Source organism: Physella acuta, unplaced genomic scaffold (assembly GCF_028476545.2).
Source record: "Physella acuta isolate Inbredline_101_S28 unplaced genomic scaffold, ASM2847654v3 ptg000860l, whole genome shotgun sequence".
In the NCBI taxonomy this organism is placed as follows: Eukaryota; Metazoa; Mollusca; class Gastropoda; family Physidae; genus Physella; species Physella acuta.
This window is the reverse complement of record NW_026732377.1, coordinates 89901-111629: the sequence shown is the minus strand read 5'-3', so window position 1 is coordinate 111629 and position 21729 is coordinate 89901. Positions and strand designations below refer to the sequence as shown.

Here is a 21729-nt window from a genome sequence, read left to right as displayed (position 1 = left end):
GAGGGACTAGGGGAAGAAAGGGATAAGTTGGAACTTTGTGGCGTCATTATGAAACACAGTTCCGTCGCTTATCGGCTTTCTATTTTTAGCCTAACGTTAAGCCTGACCTTAAACTGACTCAGGAATGAGAAACAAAAAGATGGCAGACTTGTAATGCATTCAAATAAAACTGAAACAATTGTCCTACGAAAATCCTTACTCCAAGCAATACAAACACAAATTCATAAAAAGTACCTTTTATAAATAGTTTAAATTTCAAATTTGAAACGACTTTCCCGAATAAAAAGAATCAGTTCTATTTTTATTGCAGTTACAAAATCCCCAACCAACTATATCTGACGATCACAACAAATGAGCGTTTTTTTAAAGCTGTGGGTGGGGGAGGGAAGTACGTGTATGAAAGGGGGAGGGGGTAATTTTTAACGAGATAACAAGCTCGAGGGGAGCACTTAGTCGCCGCCCCGTTTGTTAATCACCGCGTGAGTCGATGTTAATTGTCACCGCACGTATAAAAGCACAAGCGGTAGTAAAAATAGCTTACTCTAGCGTCATCAGGCGACTCGGCTGGTGTGAGTTTATCTAGTGTAGGTATAAGTTTGTTTTCTTTGTATGTTCGTTTATTCCAGTTAAAATGTGACTTCTTGGTTTAGGTACCTTGAAACATAATGGTTTTTTTGTGTTTCTTATTAGCATTTCTTTTATGATATTCGGACTTTTGTGTGAATTTTGGAGAGGTGTTACTAAAAGGGACTAATTTGTTTTCTTGATTTACGTATTTTGAATTGTTTTGTATTTTTGTGTCCTGTTGCAAATTTAGAAATCGTATTTTTATCCTGTTTCTCGAATAGTATTTGCACATTTTTTTTTTGCATGTAAGTGTAAATTTTGGATATTTGTTCAAACAGGTTATGTGCGTCCTGGACTAGTGGATAGTGACAACTGTTTTTTTTTGTTTCATATGTTGTTGATGTTTTTGATTGATTGAATGAATGAACAAGGTTAAGGATTTAAAATACGATTCTGCGGGTATGTTAACCAATACCATTATCATCATCTATAAACATCAATAGGCTCACGAATAACTATATCTCGTGCGATCTTCTCCATGTTAATTTTTTTGTTTGTTGCATCCCTCGTTGTTTCTTGTACATTTCCATCTAACATCAGTCTTATCCAACTCTCCTGTTGTCTACTGTGTATATCATAAAGAGGGGTTATTTGTTCATGAAATAGCAATGTAGACAAAGTGTTATTCTAATGCCAAATGTCGACAATTATGAGTAAAATAGTCCTAAAATAGACAGAGTCGTTTTAGCCTAACGTCATTCCACTGCTTCCGTGTATAGGTTATGAGAGTGGGCGATCATGAAATGTCTAATTTGTAGAGATAACTGGTCATAGTGTTTACACTTCTAACCTGAAGCACACGTGGAGTTGTGGGTTCGGATCCTGTATGGCTAAAACGTTTCTGTCTTTTCTAGGACTATTTTACGTACCTGCGTCTACCTCAGACATTGAAATAATACTTGACGATTACATACCTGCACTATTACTTGTAACGTTTACCTATCTACCAGCCAGATAGATGGTGAACGTCCCCGGATTCTTTTTTTGGGGTTATATGCAAATGACTTACAGCCTAAATGAATGAACACTAACTCAACAACACACTAGGGCTCGATTTGATGTCTAGGGAAAACTAGTGATACTATTGAAGTTAACACTCATCCAATCTGCATACAACCTTTAATAAGCGAACACAGTTGTGGCAGAACACTAGGTTAAACGAGATAAAATATTTAATTTAGAAAATAACAAAACCCAACTTACAAAGCGTAAGAAAAAATACTATCACAGATTTTAACACTGTATAAAAATAGCCACAGGTCACACAACACTGCTATAGCTTCAAGAATCACTTGGCGACAAGTAATATTATACTAGAAGACTAAAACAACTTAAGAAAGCATAGCACACTCAGGACTTAAGTTCTCTCACGTTCAAATGGTCAGAATCTATTGCCGGACAAAATGGACGGCCTGGTCTTAATAGACCGTTTGATCAAGGTAGACTGCCTGCGCGGACAAGTCTCTATGGAGACTCACAGATCACTCAAGGCTACTTGAGCTACTGTTCTCGTGCTGGTTGTGTTTCCTGTTGTGTGACACTTATGTGGTTATTACCACTAGGCCACTAATGGTGTTCCTAACCACTGTGCCACACTACTCGGCTGCAAACCGAGATTCTAAGCCACTAAACCACTAGACACCATAGACTATACTCAGTTTCACACCGAGTAATCGAACCTCGGCCGCCGCCGTGGCGCGCCGAGATCCTAGCCACTGAGCTATGGGGTGGTTATCTTCAACTCATGTAGTCATTGGTTGGGGTAGTCATCTGATCCGGATCAATCAATCAGATCTTGATGGAAAATTTCTTAGTCTTAGACACCCTTAATAAGACAGTGGAAAAACCCCGGTAGTTGCACCATCAATCCATATAAGGTATTATACAATGTCAAAATAAAACATTACTGGACCTAAGTAGGTCACATCCCCTCCCTTTTTGGAAGTGACAGATAGGTTCCACAAAAACATACATAAGGAACCAATCTGACAATGAAATAAAAAAAAATGCTTTACAAATGTAGGCAATCAAAACCTTAATACCAGATGAAAATATCCCTGAACAAAAAAGGTAAGTAACTCAGACTTTTACAATTTGTGAAAGGGGAGTAACCCTTCCAAAAATAATTATACATCAAAATCCCTCAAAAAGGGGTATTGCAATATTTCCATGAGGATATTAAAAGTGGTAAACCCGCCAGGGTAAGACCTTTATTTCAATGACTAGCTACAATATCAACTGAGCCATGTGAGACATATTATCATAGAAGATTACATATAATTAAAAACCACCTTTAATTAAGGTTCACCTGAAAATAAAAAAAATTTGTAACAGGATTGACATTTTGAAAAATTCAAAACTCATACCACTCATTTTCATGTGAGTGTCACCCAAACACAACACCTGTGTATGGTCTTAATGAACCACAAAACATGTCACATGATCAATGTGTGCAATAAGATTTTACATCCTTGACAAACAATCAGCCACAACATTATCACTACCCTTAATGTGTGAAATTTCCAGATTAAAATTTTGGAAATATAAGCACCATCTCAATATTCTTTGATTTGTCTGTCCTAACTTAGAGGTAAATTTCAGGGGATCATGGTCAGAAAACACTCTGACTGGATTGGTTGAAGAAGAGACATAGACTTCAAAATGTTGTAAGGACAAAACCAAAGCTAAAGCTTCTTTTTCAATAGTAGAGTAATTCTTTTGGTTCTCATTTAACTTCCTGGAAAAAAAAGCAATGGGATGGTCAATCCCCATGTTGTCTTCTTGAAATAGGACTGAGCCAATGGCTAAGTTGCTAGCATCAATGGCAAGTTTAAAGGGCTTGCTGAAATCTGGTGCAGCCATAACAGGAGCATTAGATAAAAATGACTTAATGGTTAAAAAAACTTCATGACATTTATTTGACCATTCAAACTCAACACCCTTTTTCAATAAGGCTGTAAGAGGTTCAGCAACAGCTGAAAAGTTTTGACAGAACCGCCTATAGTAACCAGCCATCCCAAGGAACTTTTTGATTTCTTTACAATTTTTGGGAGGTGGCAACTTTACAATAGCATCTACTTTAGCTTCAATGGGCCGAACTTGGTTCGTTCCCACTTGATAACCCAAATAGGTAATTGAACCTTTACAGAAATCACTTTTATGCAAGTTTACAGTAAAATTCACCTCAGACAATTTTCTAAAAAGGTTAGTCAACTGCACAATATGTTCTTCAAAAGTATTAGAAAATACAACTATATCATCTATGTAGGCCTCACATTGGTCTATGTCAGCAATGACAGAGTTAATGACCCTCTGGAAAGTTTGACCAGCATTTCGCATACCAAAGGGCATACGTTTGTATCTATAAAAACCATTAGGGGTTACAAAAGCAGATATTTCTTTTGCACGGTCAGATAAGGGGATTTGCCAGTATCCTGAAAGTAAATCAATTTTGGAAATTATCTTAGCCTGACCAACTTTATCAATAACGTCTTCTATTCGAGGTAATGGATAGGAATCAGCTTTGGTGAGCGCATTTACCTTCCTAAAGTCGGTCACAAACCTGAAAGATCCACCGTCTTTCGGGACTAGGAGACATGGGGAACTCCAGTTGCTGAAACTGGGCTCAATGATATCATTCTTGAGCATATAATCAATTTCATCTTTTATCAAAACAGCTTTTTCCGGGTTAACTCTATAGGGGTGTTGTTTGATGGGTTTTGCGTCACCTACGTCTACATCATGAGGTGGAACCTTCGCTTCTTTGGGGACATCCCCAAAAATAGAGGGAAATGTCTCAAATAATTGAGACAATTTATGGCTTTCCTCTGTGGACAAATGCATAAGGTGGACATTCAAATTATCTAAAAAGGAAGAATTTACCAATTTTGGGGGTTTCAATTTATCATGTATCACATCATCAGAAACATTTGAACATACAGGTAAAGTAATTTTAGCTGTGGAATGAAAATTGTTACAATTATCATAATACTTTTTCAGTGAGTTAACATGATACACTGTCTGTTTCTTTCTTCTGTCAGGCGTATTGACAACATAGTTCAAATCACTTAATTTTGAATGCACAGTAAAGGGTCCACAATATCTCAAGGATAACGCATTGTTCAGATTAGGCACCAGCACAAGAACTTTGTCGCCTGGATTGAATGTTCGTTTACGAGAACTCTTATCATACAGTCCTTTCATTCTCACTTGGGCCTTTCTTAAGTTCTTGTGAGCCATTTCGCACACGGCTTTCAGTCGAACGTGAAAATCGTCAAAGTTTTCCACTGGATGATCGCTGGTACCTGTCCACCGTTCGTGTATCAGCTTTAGGGGACCACGGACAGAATGTCCAAACACCAGTTGAAAAGGAGAGTAGCCTAAAGAGTCCTGGACACAGTCCCTCGCGGCGAAAATAATCCAAGGAACTGTCTCATCCCATTGGGTGTTACTTTTAGCGAATGTTCTTAGCATGGTTTTGAGGGTTTGGTGGAACCTCTCAAGTACGCCTTGAGACTGAGGGTGGTAGGCTGAGCTGGTGATGTGGGTAACGCCTAGCTTGGCTAGCGCTTCCTGAAAATGGTGACTGGTGAAGTTGCTGCCTTGATCTGTTTGCACGATTCTAGGTAATCCAAAGGTAGTGAAGAACCGGGTCATGGCTCTGACTACAGTCTTTGCCTTAATGTTCCGTAAGGGGAACGCCTCGGGAAAACGGGTACTTGAACACATAAAGGTAAGTAGGTACTCGTTGCCCGCCTTGGTTTTAGGCAAGGGACCTACACAGTCCATGACGATTTTAGAAAAGGGTTCTTCTAATACAGGAATCGGACTCAAAGGGGCCTTAGGAATTTTCTGGTTTGGCTTTCCGGCCAACTGACAGTTCGTGCAACTTTTGCAGTAACGCGACACATCATTTCTCATTTTGGGCCAAAAAAACAGTTCTTTGATCTTCGCCGTCGTTTTAGTGACTCCTGGGTGCGCTGACATTTGATGGTCATGTGCCAGTTTCAGTATTTCATGCCGATAAGGTGGAGGGACCCACAGCTGGTTTTTACCCAACCATGGTTCGGCTGGTGAGGCATTCACTGGTACAGAGCGACGAAAGAAGAGGCCGTTCTCGGAGAAATATTCCCCATCGTCAGATGATAGAGATTTCTCGACCGTTGCTTTGAGTTCCGCGTCGACTTGTTGAGCTTTAATGATGTCTTCCTGAGATATTCTCAGGGGTAAGCCCAGGCTTGTGTTTTCTGGAAGCATAGACTCCTGTTTGGGAGTCGAATTTCTTGACGATGATGGTAGGTGTGGTTCAGACGTTGTGTCCGCTAATTGTTTGGTCTGGCTTCTTGTCACCACACATGCAGGATACAGTTCATTATCATTATCTGGAACTGTTGAGAAAGGGTTTGGAACCGTACAGGGGTATACTTTGCTTCCCGCAAGGTCATTCCCTAGAAGTAGGTGTACTCCTGGGACAGGAATACTATCTATCACACCTAAAATGACTTCACCTTCGACGAGATGATGTTTCAGGGCAAACTTGTGTAGAGGGACTACAGTAGATTTTGTCCCCACTCCCTGGATAATGGAAATCCTTCCGGTGTTCGTCAAAAGAAGTGATTGTGACGCTCCTGTGTCTCTTAGGACGGTGATATTCCGCTGAGACAACGGATCACCTGGTTTGCTAATGATAGCTTCTGTAATGAAAGATGAAAAGTCAACCTTTCTCGATCCCTCGAGATCGGTAGACTCGGAAGAAACTGGACGGTGGCGTGAACAGTCAAAATGTGACTGCACATAATGTGTGGAGACTTGACTACCTTCTTGCGGACACTTAGGGTTAGAGTCCTTTAGAATTCTAGAGTTCATAGCTGAACTGGCTGCTTGAGGGGATAGAGCATAGTGCGCAGAACTACGCACCACCTCTCTGTTATATTGACGACGTTTGTAACAGTCCTTGACAAGATGACCAGGTCTTTTGCAGAACTGGCATACTGCTCGACGATTGAGAGTTGATCTTGGTTTCTCTCTGGACTGTAATGTCTTCAAGTGTTGGCCAACAGGAGGATTGCTGCCAAAAAGGGGAAGCACGGGGTTGAGGCGGTTTCCTGACACTGGTGGTTTCTTATGCACCAACATATATGTGTCAGCCGACTCAGCAGCCTTCTGGATGTCAATTATCTTGTTATCCAGTATGTGAAGTCGTATGTCTTCAGGCAGGGACGTTAGGAATTCTTCCCTTAGGATAAGTGACCTGAGTTTCTCAAACTCAGAAACTTCCTCAGAGTGTAGCCACCTTGAGAATATTTTCTCCTTTTCAAAGAGAAATTCCACATATGATTGAGTGGGTAACTTGCGGAGTGCTCGGAATTTCATCCGATAGGCCTCGGGCGTCAGTTCGTAGGCCTTCAAAATGGCAGTCTTGACCAAACTATAGTTATTTTGAACGTCGTGAGAGAGTGCCTGGTATGTTTTTGCAGCTTTCCCAGTAAGGACCGAGCTCAATAAAGCAGTAATGGAAGTTTCGGGCCATTCACATGTCTTCGCTAAACTCTCAAATGAGTTAAAGAAAACGACCAAATCTGTTTCATCAAATTTAGGAACTAATTTCCCAAATTTGGCAATCACTTGCCCCACCGACAACTTTTTTGGATCTACCAGAGAAGTGACATCACTAACTTGACCAAATTCTAATTCCAACCTCCTCTTATCTAAAGCAATTTTAGCCTCTAATTCCTGTTCTTTTAAAGCCTTCTCTAAAGCAACTTTCTCCTTCTCTAAAGCAATTCTAGCTTCTAATTCTACCTTCTCTAGAGGTTTCTCCTCGCGGAGTAACACACCAGCCAACAAGCTTTCATCGAATACACCTTCATTAATAAAATGAACAACAATTTTATCTCTCAACACCTCTGACTTCTGCGTAACAGAATTATCCAATTTCAATTCCTTAACAACACTAATCAAAACTTTCCTACTCAACTTTTCTATCTCCTCAACAGTGGGATTAGCCAAAAAAGATTCCATAACACTAACTTCAAAATCACAACAAACCTAGATTCTCTAAATTAACACGGCCCAGCGCTGTGTTATGAGCTTGACCTCCTATCTAGGACGTGAAGCGTCTGACTTTTGACCTAGATAACTCTAGCCTTGCGCGCGTTTCAATAACACGGCTTCACTGGATAGAAAAACAACTAAATCAAACTAAACTTAGTGTTTAACTGATATAACCAACAACTGGAACGACAGATTAAATCTCGGCGAGACCCCACTTTGTAACGTTTACCTATCTACCAGCCAGATAGATGGTGAACGTCCCCGGATTCTTTTTTTGGGGTTATATGCAAATGACTTACAGCCTAAATGAATGAACACTAACTCAACAACACACTAGGGCTCGATTTGATGTCTAGGGAAAACTAGTGATACTATTGAAGTTAACACTCATCCAATCTGCATACAACCTTTAATAAGCGAACACAGTTGTGGCAGAACACTAGGTTAAACGAGATAAAATATTTAATTTAGAAAATAACAAAACCCAACTTACAAAGCGTAAGAAAAAATACTATCACAGATTTTAACACTGTATAAAAATAGCCACAGGTCACACAACACTGCTATAGCTTCAAGAATCACTTGGCGACAAGTAATATTATACTAGAAGACTAAAACAACTTAAGAAAGCATAGCACACTCAGGACTTAAGTTCTCTCACGTTCAAATGGTCAGAATCTATTGCCGGACAAAATGGACGGCCTGGTCTTAATAGACCGTTTGATCAAGGTAGACTGCCTGCGCGGACAAGTCTCTATGGAGACTCACAGATCACTCAAGGCTACTTGAGCTACTGTTCTCGTGCTGGTTGTGTTTCCTGTTGTGTGACACTTATGTGGTTATTACCACTAGGCCACTAATGGTGTTCCTAACCACTGTCCCACACTACTCGGCTGCAAACCGAGATTCTAAGCCACTAAACCACTAGACACCATAGACTATACTCAGTTTCACACCGAGTAATCGAACCTCGGCCGCCGCCGTGGCGCGCCGAGATCCTAGCCACTGAGCTATGGGGTGGTTATCTTCAACTCATGTAGCCATTGGTTGGGGTAGTCATCTGATCCGGATCAATCAATCAGATCTTGATGGAAAATTTCTTAGTCTTAGACACCCTTAATAAGACAGTGGAAAAACCCCGGTAGTTGCACCATCAATCCATATAAGGTATTATACAATGTCAAAATAAAACATTACCGGACCTAAGTAGGTCACATACTACCATCTCCATCCTCTGTACACAACGCCTACTATTAATGTTCCCAATTCCAACTGATAATTTGCGTAATTTATTGTTCGCCTGTTTCCAATTTCAAATAACATCACCGAGGTATCATTGATGTGTTATAATTATATGCTATACTGATGTTATAATTATATGCCGTTCAAAAAAATAGTACTTTATTTGATGTTTGTAAAAACGAAAGTATGATAATACAATTTCAAAACCAAGTTTTTTTAAAGGTCGAAACGAGGGTCAGGGTTCGTGCTATGGCGATTTTTAGTAGAGGATTAGGATTACGATTATGTCTAGGACCCGGACTAGTACCAGGACAAGGGCTAGGTTTGGGGATCTTTTATTCACAAAAAATGCTAAAATAAAATATTCGAGAATGGTAGCGTTTACCCTTTAACCTCTACAGCAATAAAACAACATTAACACGGAAAGGGGGTGGGAGTGACATGCATAGAGAAAACATGTAAACTTTAGAACAAAGCTGTGCGTATTCGTAACAGAAGAGGGCGAGTATCGGCATTGCTTTTTGTAGCTCCAAACTAACCAATTGACTTGGTTCTTGAGTCAGCGTGTGAAGGTTCAATATTCGCTGTTTGTTTAGACCAAGTTGCATGTGTGTGAGAGATTGTGTGTGTGTATGTGTGTGTGCACTTGTGTGTATGTGTCTGTGTGCATGTCTGTCTGTGTGTGTGAGAGAGAGAAATATATAGTGTGTGAATGTCTGTGTTCACGTGTCCTTGTGTGTATGTGTGTGTTTGTGTGAGTGAGAGATAAAGTGCGTGTGTTCGCGTATCCTTGTGTGTATGTGTGTAAATGTGTGTTTGTGTGTGTGAGAGAGAAACTGTGTGTGTGTTCGCATGTCCTTGTGTGTATGTGCGTGTATTGTGTAGGCCCAGCTTTGTTTACATCTGAGCCAGCGACACCGGCACATATTTGGATGTTACCTTGTGGAGGTTAGCATTTTCTTTTTTTGGTGTCACTGTGTTGGGGGAGACAACTCCGGAGCAATGGGACAACACCTGACGTCACGTTTATTCCCGTAGTCGTCTCCCGTTTGGTGTTACATTTTTCAGCTGCTTGGGAAACGTGCATGGATAGAGGGGAGGGGAGGGTTGGCGGACTGTTACAGAAGTTAAAATATTTCCTTTTTACTTTAGCGTATAAGAAGTAGGCTATAGAGGAAGTATTGTAATTGTGCAAAAATCTCTCGAGATTTTCACAAATCTCGACGTTTTATACCTCCCTAAGCCGGAAAAAGTTAGTTGTGCAATTTTGTACGTGTATGTCTGTGTGTGTGTGTGTGTTTGTGTGTGTGTATGCCTGTGAAAACGATAACTTAAGTACGATTACAGCCAGGTTGGTGAAATGTCTACGTCCTGTAGTCACATGTACGAACAAAGATCCGAACTCGGCGACCAGACTACGTCATTGTATGATTTTTTTTTTGTCCGAAGGTGGTTGGTAAAATATTTCTATCAGTAGACGTTGGCTTAGCCTTTAAGTCGTGCATCTTATTAAATAACTTGTGATTGTTTTCTGATTGATGATATTTAGATAGAAGAGAAAGTGCTGGGTTGGTGTGTTGATTTGGCGTAGAGGTCTTTATATTAGCTTATTTGCAGAGTTTCTCCAAGGCATCTCTTCGTGTAGTGGGGAGGGGTCCCCCCCCCCCCCCCCCGTAGAAAGTCTACCGCCCCCGAACGAAATGGAATTTATATAGAAAATATATAGTGTCCAGCCCCCCCCCCCCCCCCCCCCCCCGGAAATTTCAAGTGCTTGCCCGGAGAAAAATGTCTGGAAGAAACACTGCTTATCTGCCTTTTTATCATATAAACCATAAATCATATATATATCTATAATATAAGCAGCTAGGTAGTGTGTCAGTCCGTCATGGCTATAGGCGCGGGCGCCCGGGTAATCTTGTATATATATATATATATATATACATTCATTTATTTATATATGTATCGGTATGAATACACTAACATTTCACGGCAATATCAGTATATCTGCTAGATTATGCGTGACGTCAGTAGCCACTTGTTACTGGCCTATTTGTTGTTGGCCGCGCGTGTAAGCGAGAGACGCGTCATTTCATGGCGTCACTTGGTAAAAAAAAAAACTACATTCCGTTGATTGTTGAACTGGCGGTATTGATCTCCCCTTGTTTTCCGTCGTCTGCCAACAGGTGGGTCGCAGGAGCAGAGGCAGACGACACATTGTGTCTAGGTAGACCTGTGTGTTTGTTTGTGTTCTTGCAGTGGTGAGGAATAACGTACATTCGGATATATTTATTTTAAAGATTTCCGTAAGTTTTTCATCTGTAACGCATTTCAAATTTAGGAGGTTTCGACTAGTGGAGTGATATTTTCGGTATTTATAGCATGCGCGGATATATTGTTATATACTCGTGTAGATGATACAATATTTGAAAATGTATTTTAATTTATAGCTTACCTTACTTGTTACATTCGCTTATAAATGATACAATATTTGAACAGGTATTTATAACATACATGTATTGGGTTTTATATACACGTGTAGATGATACAATTTTTGGTAAGGTATTTATATGGCTTACATAAAAGGTGTGTTATATTCGCTTATAGCTGATACAACATTTGAAAATGTACTTGTAGCTAACACGAATTGAGTGTTATAAACGCTTATAGCTGAAACAATATTTGAATAGTTATTTATAGACGGTGATGTCATATTATAATGAGGCTCTCAAGTATCCTTAGCTCTACATTATTATTAGAGATAACATTTCACTTCAAACCGTTGCCTAGGCAACAGCCCACGTTTCGTATAATGCAAAGCCTTTACCTAATAGAACAACAACTCGAAATCTTCTGATCGGTAATTCCCGTTAGTATTTCAATACAAGTAGGATACCCTTGTCCATATCCCCCCACCATTCCTCACCCCCCTACTTCTACACCACAGCGTCCACATTTTTTAATGCGTCAATGACTGACACAGTTAAGTCTTCCCCTCCCTGAAAGTCGAACGATCAAATGCGCCAATGATCTCACCAAGCCACTCATTAATGAAGCGCGTGCTTCACCCTGACTCTTTAGACGGTGAGCAATATATTTTTATATCCAGTACTGTCGTCTGCTGTTTTTTTAATACACCCACGTCTGCATACTGAGTTGCTTTGTGCTACCATTTTTAAATAAGCCAGGAATAGAAATGTATACTTGAAACGGATTAAAGAGTTTCTAAAAGAGCCCAGTTTATAAATGATTAGCGTCTGTTCTAGATATCGAGTACAGCTCATGTTTAAATGTGTAATGAATGGATGTACTGCGCATGTCAAAATGGCGGAGTAATTGACTTAAGTTTTTTTACAATGTGAACATTGAAAATAAAAATAAGTTTTTCCCCGTTTACACATAATGAATTGAAAAGAAGGGTATGCAACAACATACTTTATTTGTATCAAGCACAAAATTATTACAGTTTTGTAGTTGCACCAACTAGTGTTGTGTTTTTAGCAGTATTTATTTCAGACATTTTTTTTCTGGTTCAGGGGGGTGGGGGGGGGGGAGGGGCTCCTAAAAACAATTTGGGGGATGGGGGATTGGTTAGAGTATATATTTTCTATTTAAATTACCACAACCGCCCTCCTGTTCCTCCCCTCCCCCACCGAAGAGAGACATGAAAGAAACTCTTGTTTTCTAGAAGTGTTGCTGTAGGCTGTGTGTGGTTGTATGAGATGTAGCTCTTTGATGTAGTCCATAATACGAGGGTTAGTGGTCTATAGTTATATGTTATATCATGTTATATAAAATATATGGAGTTGGGTTAATAAAGGTAGTTTTGTTGCGTTACGTAATGTGTATATTTCCTACTCTCTGTTGTATCATAGTACTCTTCTCTAATTTAAGTAATTACTGACGTACCTGAGTCCACCCGGCTCTAATGGGTACCTAACTCACGTTAGGGAAAGTAAAGGCGGCTGGGCATTTTGCTGACCACACTATTGTTTTATATGCCGAGGGTATATAAATATGTGGGCTCTACTTCACCTGTCCCATGGACAGTATTGTGAACTTTACTTTTTTTTTTACTGACGTAACCTAGCTTTACATCACGGGAGTTCTCCGCCCCTGGTGATGAAGCTACTCAATTACCACCGCGGCATACAAGCGAGGGTTGACGCATATTGTGAGTGCTCACGGAGATAATTAGATGCGCGTGCGCCAGGTGTCATCCCTTGTGTTCGACGTTGGTTGTTTTCATTGAAGTTCCTACATATATAGCACTTGTTGGGTTTCTTCACCAGTCAACATACATACCTGGGGCTCAACGGGTTTGATAACAGGAAAATCGGTTTTTTTTTAATAAAATAGAAATATTGTAAAAAAAAAGGATGAGATTAAGTGGATTATATTTGTGATTATTGAGAACTGTAAGTGTATTGGTTTTTTTTATTTCTTGCCTATTTTCTTAACAAACTTCTTGAGGAGTTTTAGAGGAAAGATTATATTTGTGATTATTGAGAACTGTAAGTGTATTGGTTTTTTTATTTCTTGCTTATTTTCTTAACAAATTTCTTGAGGAGTTTTAGAAGAAAGATTTTTGTGGATTATATTTGTGATTATTGAGAACTGTAAGTGTATTGTTGTTTTTTTGTTCTTGCCTATTTTCTTAACAAACTTCTTGAGGAGTTTTAGAGGAAAGATTATATTTGTGATTATTGAGAACTGTAAGTGTCATGTTTTTTTTCTTGCCAATTTTCTTAACAAATTTCTTGAGGAGTTTTAGAAGAAAGATTTTTGTGGATTATATTTCTGATTATTGAGAACTGTGTCTTGTTTCTTTTTTCTTCCCTATTTTCCTAACAAATTTCTTGAGGAGTTTTAGAGGAAAGATTGTAGTGGATTATATTTGTAATTATTGAGAACTGTAAGTGTATCGTTTTTTTTTCTTGCCTATTTTCTTAACAAACTTCTTGAGGAGTTTTAGAGGAAAGATTATATTTGTGATTATTGAGAACTGTAAGTGTCATGTTTTTTTTCTTGCCTATTTTACTAACAAATTTCTTGAGGAGTTTTAGAAGGCTGTAGCTTGTACCGTGAATATATAAGCTCTATTGTGCATTTTTACCAATTACAATTCAGAAGTTGGTTTAACGCGTCAGCGGTTTTCAAATTTGTAGACGCGGATTAATTTACGCGGATTTGCAAAAATATTTAAGAGAAATGCACATTACAAAAAATGCACAGATACAAATAAATTTATATGTATTTAAATGTATATTTTAGAACATCGATTTCATATTTTATTGTTATTTATTTTTTCAAAATCGTTATAATCATGTATTTATTCGTATTTGATTGTAATGCTTAAAAATTCGATTTAATAATATATGTAAATGTTATTAATTGTAATATTTAAAACTTTGATGTAATAATATATAACAAAAATGTTTAATACGTTTAGAAACATAGGCATACGTGTGTTGAAAGTTGAAATACAATTGTTTTATACTGGATATTAATTTGCCTTACTTCCCATTTATAAGAAACAAAATTAGCGAAGGGAGACAGTTTATCACTCCACTCCCAAAAGTTTTTTTTAACTATAGAAAGATTCAATACTAAAAAAGAATAATATCAATCGTGGTATTTTACTTTATTATATAATTTCAAATACTACATTCCTGTATAAAAGACGGTCTGATTGATTAACTTTTTAATTGTGTAATTAACATTAGGCTTAAGTTTAAATAGGAACCCATTAGCTGTATTATAAATTTAATTTTTTAAATTAGGAAAGTTCCAAATTATCAGGTTCTTCCTGAAGCGGTAACCTGTGTTTTAATAAATAAAAAAAATTAAAGAAGACAAGCTTTATCACAATTTAGTCTGTTGAGAAATAATTAGTTTACTCATATACACAGCAATAGAAAATGCTCAGAACGCCTAACAAGATACATTAAATAGGTTGACCTCAGCTTTTGGGCTTGCATTTACTTCGTGGTGTTTGGTGTTTTGGGTTCGTTTTAGCGTTCTTTTTGGTATACTCTTTTTGTGTAATTCTTGGAATACAAATCGACACGTGTTGAACAAGCTTGTCCAATTTTTTACTTTCCTTACCGTACTAAAATCAATGTCAGAAACCATTTGGCATTATCCTTTTCTACAACCCCATTAGCAACTTATGTTATTATATCTTAGGAAGCATCCAATTATAAAGATTTAAAAAAATAATTAATCCAATTACTGTGTAGTTTGAACACAAAAACTAGTCATGATGGTTTATATTGTAGAATGTATATAATGAAGAAACAGAAGTATAAAATATAATTTAAAAAAAAACAACTGGAGTAAATAAAAATTGCAGAATATATAAATACCTGTCAGGAGGTATACATACATGTCAGAACGTAGGCCCTTATACATACTTGTCAGAAGGTTTAAATACTTGTCAGAAAGTACACATGCTTGTCAGAAAGTATTCATATTTGTTAGAAAGTATATATACTTGTCAGAAAGTATACATTCTTGTCAGAAAGTATGCATACTTGTCAGAAAGTATACATACTTGTCAGAAAGTGTGCATACTTGTCAGAAAGTGTACATACTTGTCAGAAAGTGTACATACTTATCAGAAGATTTAAGTAAATACTTGTCAGAAAGTATACATACTTGTCAGAAAGTGTACATACTTATCAGAAGATTTAAGTAAATACTTGTCAGAAAGTACACATACTTGTCAGAAAGTATACATACTTGTCAGAAAGTGTACATACTTATCAGAAGATTTAAGTAAATACTTGTCAGAAAGTATACATACTTGTCAGAAAGTGTACATACTTATCAGAAGATTTAAGTAAATACTTGTCAGAAAGTATACAATACTTGTCAGAAAGTGTACATACTTATCAGAAGATTTAAGTAAATACTTGTCAGAAAGTACACATACTTGTCAGAAAGTATACATACTTGTCAGAAAGTGTACATACTTATCAGAAGATTTAAGTAAATACTTGTCAGAAAGTATACATACTTGTCAGAAAGTGTACATACTTATCAGAAGATTTAAGTAAATACTTGTCAGAAAGTATACATACTTGTCAGAAATTGTACATACTTATCAGAAGATTTAAGTAAATACTTGTCAGAAAGTACACATACTTGTCAGAAAGTATACATACTTGTCAGAAAGTACACATACTTGTCAGAAAGTACACATACTTGTCAGAAGGTACACAAATACATCAAGGGTTGACATACCAGCTGATCCAGACTGAGCATGCGCGAACACGTTAATTAATTCGGTGAGCAGTCGATGTGACCTGATTACTCCACTCGTTGCATAAGTTAGCCGTTATGCGAAAACCCACTGACCGAAAAAACCGTAACATTTTGTTTACAAGTCTTAAGCCATTGTTTACATGGGCATTTGTTTACTTTTATAAAACGTCAAAGCCTGTCAACACGTGCATGTTTTTGATATCATGAATTCTTAAATCATTGTTTATATCAAGGATGTGGGATGGACAAGTGTGACCACGCCGAAAGTATAACAAGTTTGTTCACAGTCACATGCTACAGCTTTATATAGGCAGCTGGGAGAAATTCAGCTTGAGCTGGGCATCTGGCTGATAATTATATATATATATATATATAATTATATATATAAGAATATATATATATATATATATATATATATATATATATATATATATATATATATATATATATATATATATATATATATATCTTTCCATAAATATATATATATATATATATATATATATATATATATATATATATATATATATATATATATATATATATATATATATATATTTATTTATTGTTAAGGATATAAGAGACTATTTTTGGCCTCCACCATACAAAGGGATCAAGCTGATGATGCCGTGTCGGCCTTTTCCATAATCCGCCACTTTTATAAAGCAGCTACGTGGTTACATTTGCCGTCTGTTTCAGAAAACTTGTACTTATTCTAGATCTATTTTAAATTAAATGAAAAATGTTGATTACAATTATGTTTATAATTTTTCTAAAAATGCGCTTTCTTGTGAATATCCAGTAAAAAATAAATAAACAAAAATAAAACTACGTTATAAAAATGGTAATTAAAAATGCAACCAAACAATAATATCGTATTATCAAATGTTGATTCAAGTACCATTTTTGATGTTTATGTCAAAATCAATTTCTTTACCCATTTTATACATCATCCATATTGATTTAAACATAAATGTTTTTTTTTAAATTTCAGATTAAAGTCAGGGATACGCAGCCCCCTACTCAGTCAGCTGAGCATGTTTATGATTGATTTCATTCGTCGATATAAATAAACCTACGTTACTGTGAATAAAACTTCCGATTATATTTGACACGCACCACAAAACCAACAGAAACAGCCGTCAACTCACTATCAGTGTTTCCATTCAAGGAAAGTTAACTCCGACTGTGTTCTTGCAAGGGAGACAACCCATGCTAATCAATAATAAAATACAATTTTTTATCCCAACCTTTTCATCTGTCGCCAGTGAAAGGCAGAGCACGCCATTAATTCGCCTGGGATTCCAGAAAAGGAAATGCCGTTAATAAACCCAAGGTTAACAAACTGACGGTGAATAGGAAGATTTTTTTTATGCCTTACGGTGAAGAGGAACATTTTCTGCCAGTATATATAAAAAAATATTTTTCTGCATACGCTTGATAGATTATTGTATGGCGTTGTCTTCTGAATAGAAAATTTGCCTTAAGCAAGTGTTTTGTTTGTATTAAAAGGAATATTGATTTAGAAACATCAACGAAGAACATAACAAAATCAAAACAACTTCAGTTTAGATTTGTAGAAATCGTCTATAAAATGCATATACTTTTTTTCCGCCGTGCTTACTGTAAACTTGCTATTAGTTAATCAACAGCACTTTAAATAAAAAGTGTTATGCGATTTCTGTTATTGACTGGATTACATCACATGCTAGAACGGCTGTGCATCTGTGATTTCGGCTAGGATAAATTTTTCAGCAGTCTAGTCAATCTTTTACACCGCTTTTATACCAACACCATCACTGAAAATTGAACAAGTTTTGTGGATAAAGACGGGATAATAACAGAAGAACTGACGTTGTTGTCATCGAATTCTGTGTGGAGGTAGCAGTGTCCTTGACATTAGTGACATGGAAAACCCGATGTTCCAAAGGAGGTCAGGTCGCCTCGACCCCAACCAGTACAAATGTGTGGTGGTGGGGGATGGCGGGGTGGGGAAGACCAGCATGCTGCTACGCTACGTCCAGGGGGATTTCTTGACGGAGTACTCACCTACACACTTCGACAGCTTCACAGGTAACTAGATTGTCACGCTCATAGTCACAACAGATATAGTAACTAGGTTTTTAACGTTCATAGTTACAACAGGTACAATACCTACAGTGTCTGCCTATGCAGTTCTTTAGTACTTAGTCAATTGCTCGAAGGTTCGCCCAAGTTCTATACGAAACTTGATCAAGAATTAACACGCTCTGTTTCATGATAATTTATTGACGTATTGCTCTATATACGATTTACATATGACTGTATTATGAATTACGTTTAACTTTATTATATGTACATCCTAGTTTTATTATGTGTATGTTAAAAGCACCAGTACAAAACGTATTGACCAAAAGACATGATTATGTTCTCTTGTATTGTCACAGTTGCCATGGCATTAGGAAACGAATGGGCGCCATGTTCCATGACCCTCATAGACACGGCTGGCCAGGTGAGAAAACGTGCATGTTTTTTTACCATCATTTATGAAGTGTCGTGCCTTATTCACTTTCTCTATTACGGGTAGTCTACTAGCGGAGTAAAACAGTTTTAATAACACACAGTTCTGAGCGAATTTTGGTACCCATTTAAAATTATCTTTGGACTTAATTTTTAAGAGATGTTCCTAAAAACATCAAGTAGATGCACGTAACTTGACAGTTTGACATATTTCATTTTATCGTTAGAAGGAAAAATATGTGAGCTTCATTAAGAAAAATTGAAAGGGGAAGAGGTTATATCTTGACCAGGATAGTGTTTTAACATGCCCATTGTTAATACGATGGACTAATTAGTACTTGTTATCTTAATACTGCTATTTCGCAAATGAACGTCATTGTTTAATCATTAATGTATCGTTTATGTGAATTTTCACCCCCACCCCTTCAAATCCATTTACTCTCATTTCGAATGTCGTTATGAATGAATCATAAAAACGGATGCTGTTGTGCTACAAATTTATTTCTCTTCATATTATTTTCATTTTTAAAATCTCATTTTTTGAATATCTCCCCTCCCCCTCTTCGCTAGATATTGCAAGTTTTTTTTTTCAAAAATGTTTATCTATTCTATTTCTAACAGGAAACCTATGATCGCCTGCGCGCGTTGACCTACTCCGAAACGGATGTCTTCATCGTCTGTTTCTCCGTCGCCTGCCCGGATTCGTTTATCAACATCCGGTCCAGATGGATCCCTGAGCTCCGCGAGTTCAAACCCAAATGTCCCATCATCCTCGTCGGCACTCAGACCGACCTCCGGGACCGAATCATCAGCGAGACCTCGGTCTCCTCAAACTCCTCCAGCCAATCGGTGTCGTTCGTCTCCAACAAAGAAGGAAAACGATTGGCTAACAAGGTGAAAGCCCGGATGTATGCCGAGTGCTCGGCGCTGACGGGCGAGGGGTTGGACAAAATTTTTTACCAAGCGCTTATGACGGCGGCGATACCACGGAGGAAAGATAATATCTGGCATCGAATGAAAAGATTGTTTAGCGGGTAATGGATTAAAAAAAAAAGAACAGACGATTCATTAACTGCAACGTCAGGGTTAAATCTTTATGTACATTTAAGTGTACAATAGCCCTGTGCTTACACAAGCCCCTAAAATACACATTCACGGTTTCACGGTTTTTGAAGTAGCTTCTAAAGCCGTGAAAGGAAAAACTGTTGAAGCCGGGTTGCCGGTGAAGTTACTTCTTACATTCCAAAAAGTTGTATCTTTTTTTTTACACGTTGATCACGTGATATAAGTCACCGTCAACACACCATTGAGTCAGCGTTAACACACCACTGAGTCACCGTCAACACACCACTGACACCGTCAACACACCAATGTGTCAACGTCAACACATCATTGACTCAGCGTCAAAAACATCATTGAGTCAGCGTCAATACACCACTGAGTCTGTGACAACACACTACTGAGACACCATCACCACACCACTGAGTCAACGTCAACACACCTCTGAGTCAGCGTCAGCACACCACTGAGTTAGCGTCAACACATGAGTCACCGTCAACACACCTCGGAGTCACCCACAATCCACCGCATCGCTCGCTGTTTTTCCATTGGCGACAACATCGTGTGCGGTCTAGGCAGAAGATTGTATTTCTGAAACAAATAGCGTTCACTGGTTTACTTACCTCATTTGGTCGCTCAGTTTTCGCAAGTTTGGGATACCAGAGCTATACCTGCTTGTACCGCTATCCCCAGCGCGAAATCTTACCCTAGTCTTAATTACGATCCTAACCTTAACCGCCAATACAAAAGTAAATAACCAAACATACAGAAACAACAGTACACAGTATGTTACAGTATTGCCCAGACTGCGATAATATGATGTTACGGTCTAAGCCAAGGCTAAAATAGACTGAGATTAAGTCTTCAAGTATTAACTGCTGTGGTTTAGATTAAGTTAAACACACTCTTAAACATAACCATCCTGATTATCTAACTTGTATGTATAATTAATTCTGATTTAATGTTTTGTTGTATAAAGGTGATGAAAAAAACTGTTTTGATTTGTTAGTTTACTCCTACATAACGAGTGTAAGTCGACATACACATTCATGTCTGACGAAGTAGAATGTTTTTCTAACCTAACGTCATGGTAGACTGGTGAAAGGAACTGTGATGTTCAATGGGGCATTTGAAGCCGAGCTCACCCGGAATTGTGAATTGATAGAGTGGTCAATTCTATGCTCAGCCGCTCTTGCATTTAAGTTAGATGCCCCGGAATCGAACTCGACATTTTGACTCAATCAGGTATGGGACGGAGTGGTCTAGCGGTAGAGAGCTGGACCCGTAAGTCTCGAGTTCGAATCCGGGTTCAAGTCAGTAAACCGTCCTTGAGTCCACCCAACTCTAATGGGTACCTAACTCACGTTAGGGAAAGTAAAGGCGGCTGGGCATAGTGCTGACCACACTATCTCTTCATATGCCGAGGTCACAGAAACAGGTGAACTCTACTTCACATACCCCATAGACCGTCAGGTTTGAAAGGGAAACTTTTTTTTACTCAACCAGGCACTCCCGGATGGGACGATTCATACCGGCCAAACAAAGCCGATTATCTGAAGTGGGGTTATAAAGGGAGATAAAAACGTACGGATGTTGTTTTTCGTGTTGTTTCTAGATATCCGTAATTTGAGAAACGACCAAGCCATAGTCATATTTTTAACACAACCGATTTTATTAGATGTTGATCAATAGGTTCAATACATTAATGACATTCTGATATCTAGTTTGTTGTTTTTTATGCGGAAACAAATGCCACCCTTCGCACCTGGAGATAAATTAGCACGCCGACAAATATTATTAATATCGGGACCAAACCAATGTCAATCTTCCGCCCCAATACTTTTTTCAAATTGGCCAAGTGCTTTTAGTATAATTAGTCACTTAACATGTCGTACCACCCAATTGAGTCGGGTGTTATCCGGTGCCCCCCCACTCTCTCCATTGTATCGTCAAGTAGTACAAAACAATTTCATTTGATTTAAT

General features: G+C 37.9%; 1 protein-coding gene across 2 annotated transcripts; it reads left to right on the top strand.

Annotated features, from left to right (window-relative positions):
- Nucleotides 1-545: 545 nt before the first annotated feature.
- LOC131952213 (cdc42 homolog) lies at nucleotides 546-21692 on the top strand. Of its 2 annotated transcripts, none has more exons than XM_059314784.1 (4): nucleotides 546-584; nucleotides 17183-18261; nucleotides 18615-18679; nucleotides 19309-21692. In XM_059314784.1, exons 2-4 carry the CDS (start codon nucleotides 18096-18098, stop codon nucleotides 19723-19725), a joined length of 648 nt encoding a protein of 215 aa, XP_059170767.1. In that variant the 5' UTR covers nucleotides 546-584; nucleotides 17183-18095; the 3' UTR covers nucleotides 19726-21692. The 2 variants fall into 2 exon arrangements, with proteins under 2 accessions (XP_059170767.1, XP_059170766.1); XM_059314783.1 differs by lacking the exon at nucleotides 546-584 and adding an exon at nucleotides 13224-13337.
- The last annotated feature ends 37 nt before the right edge of the window (nucleotides 21693-21729 follow it).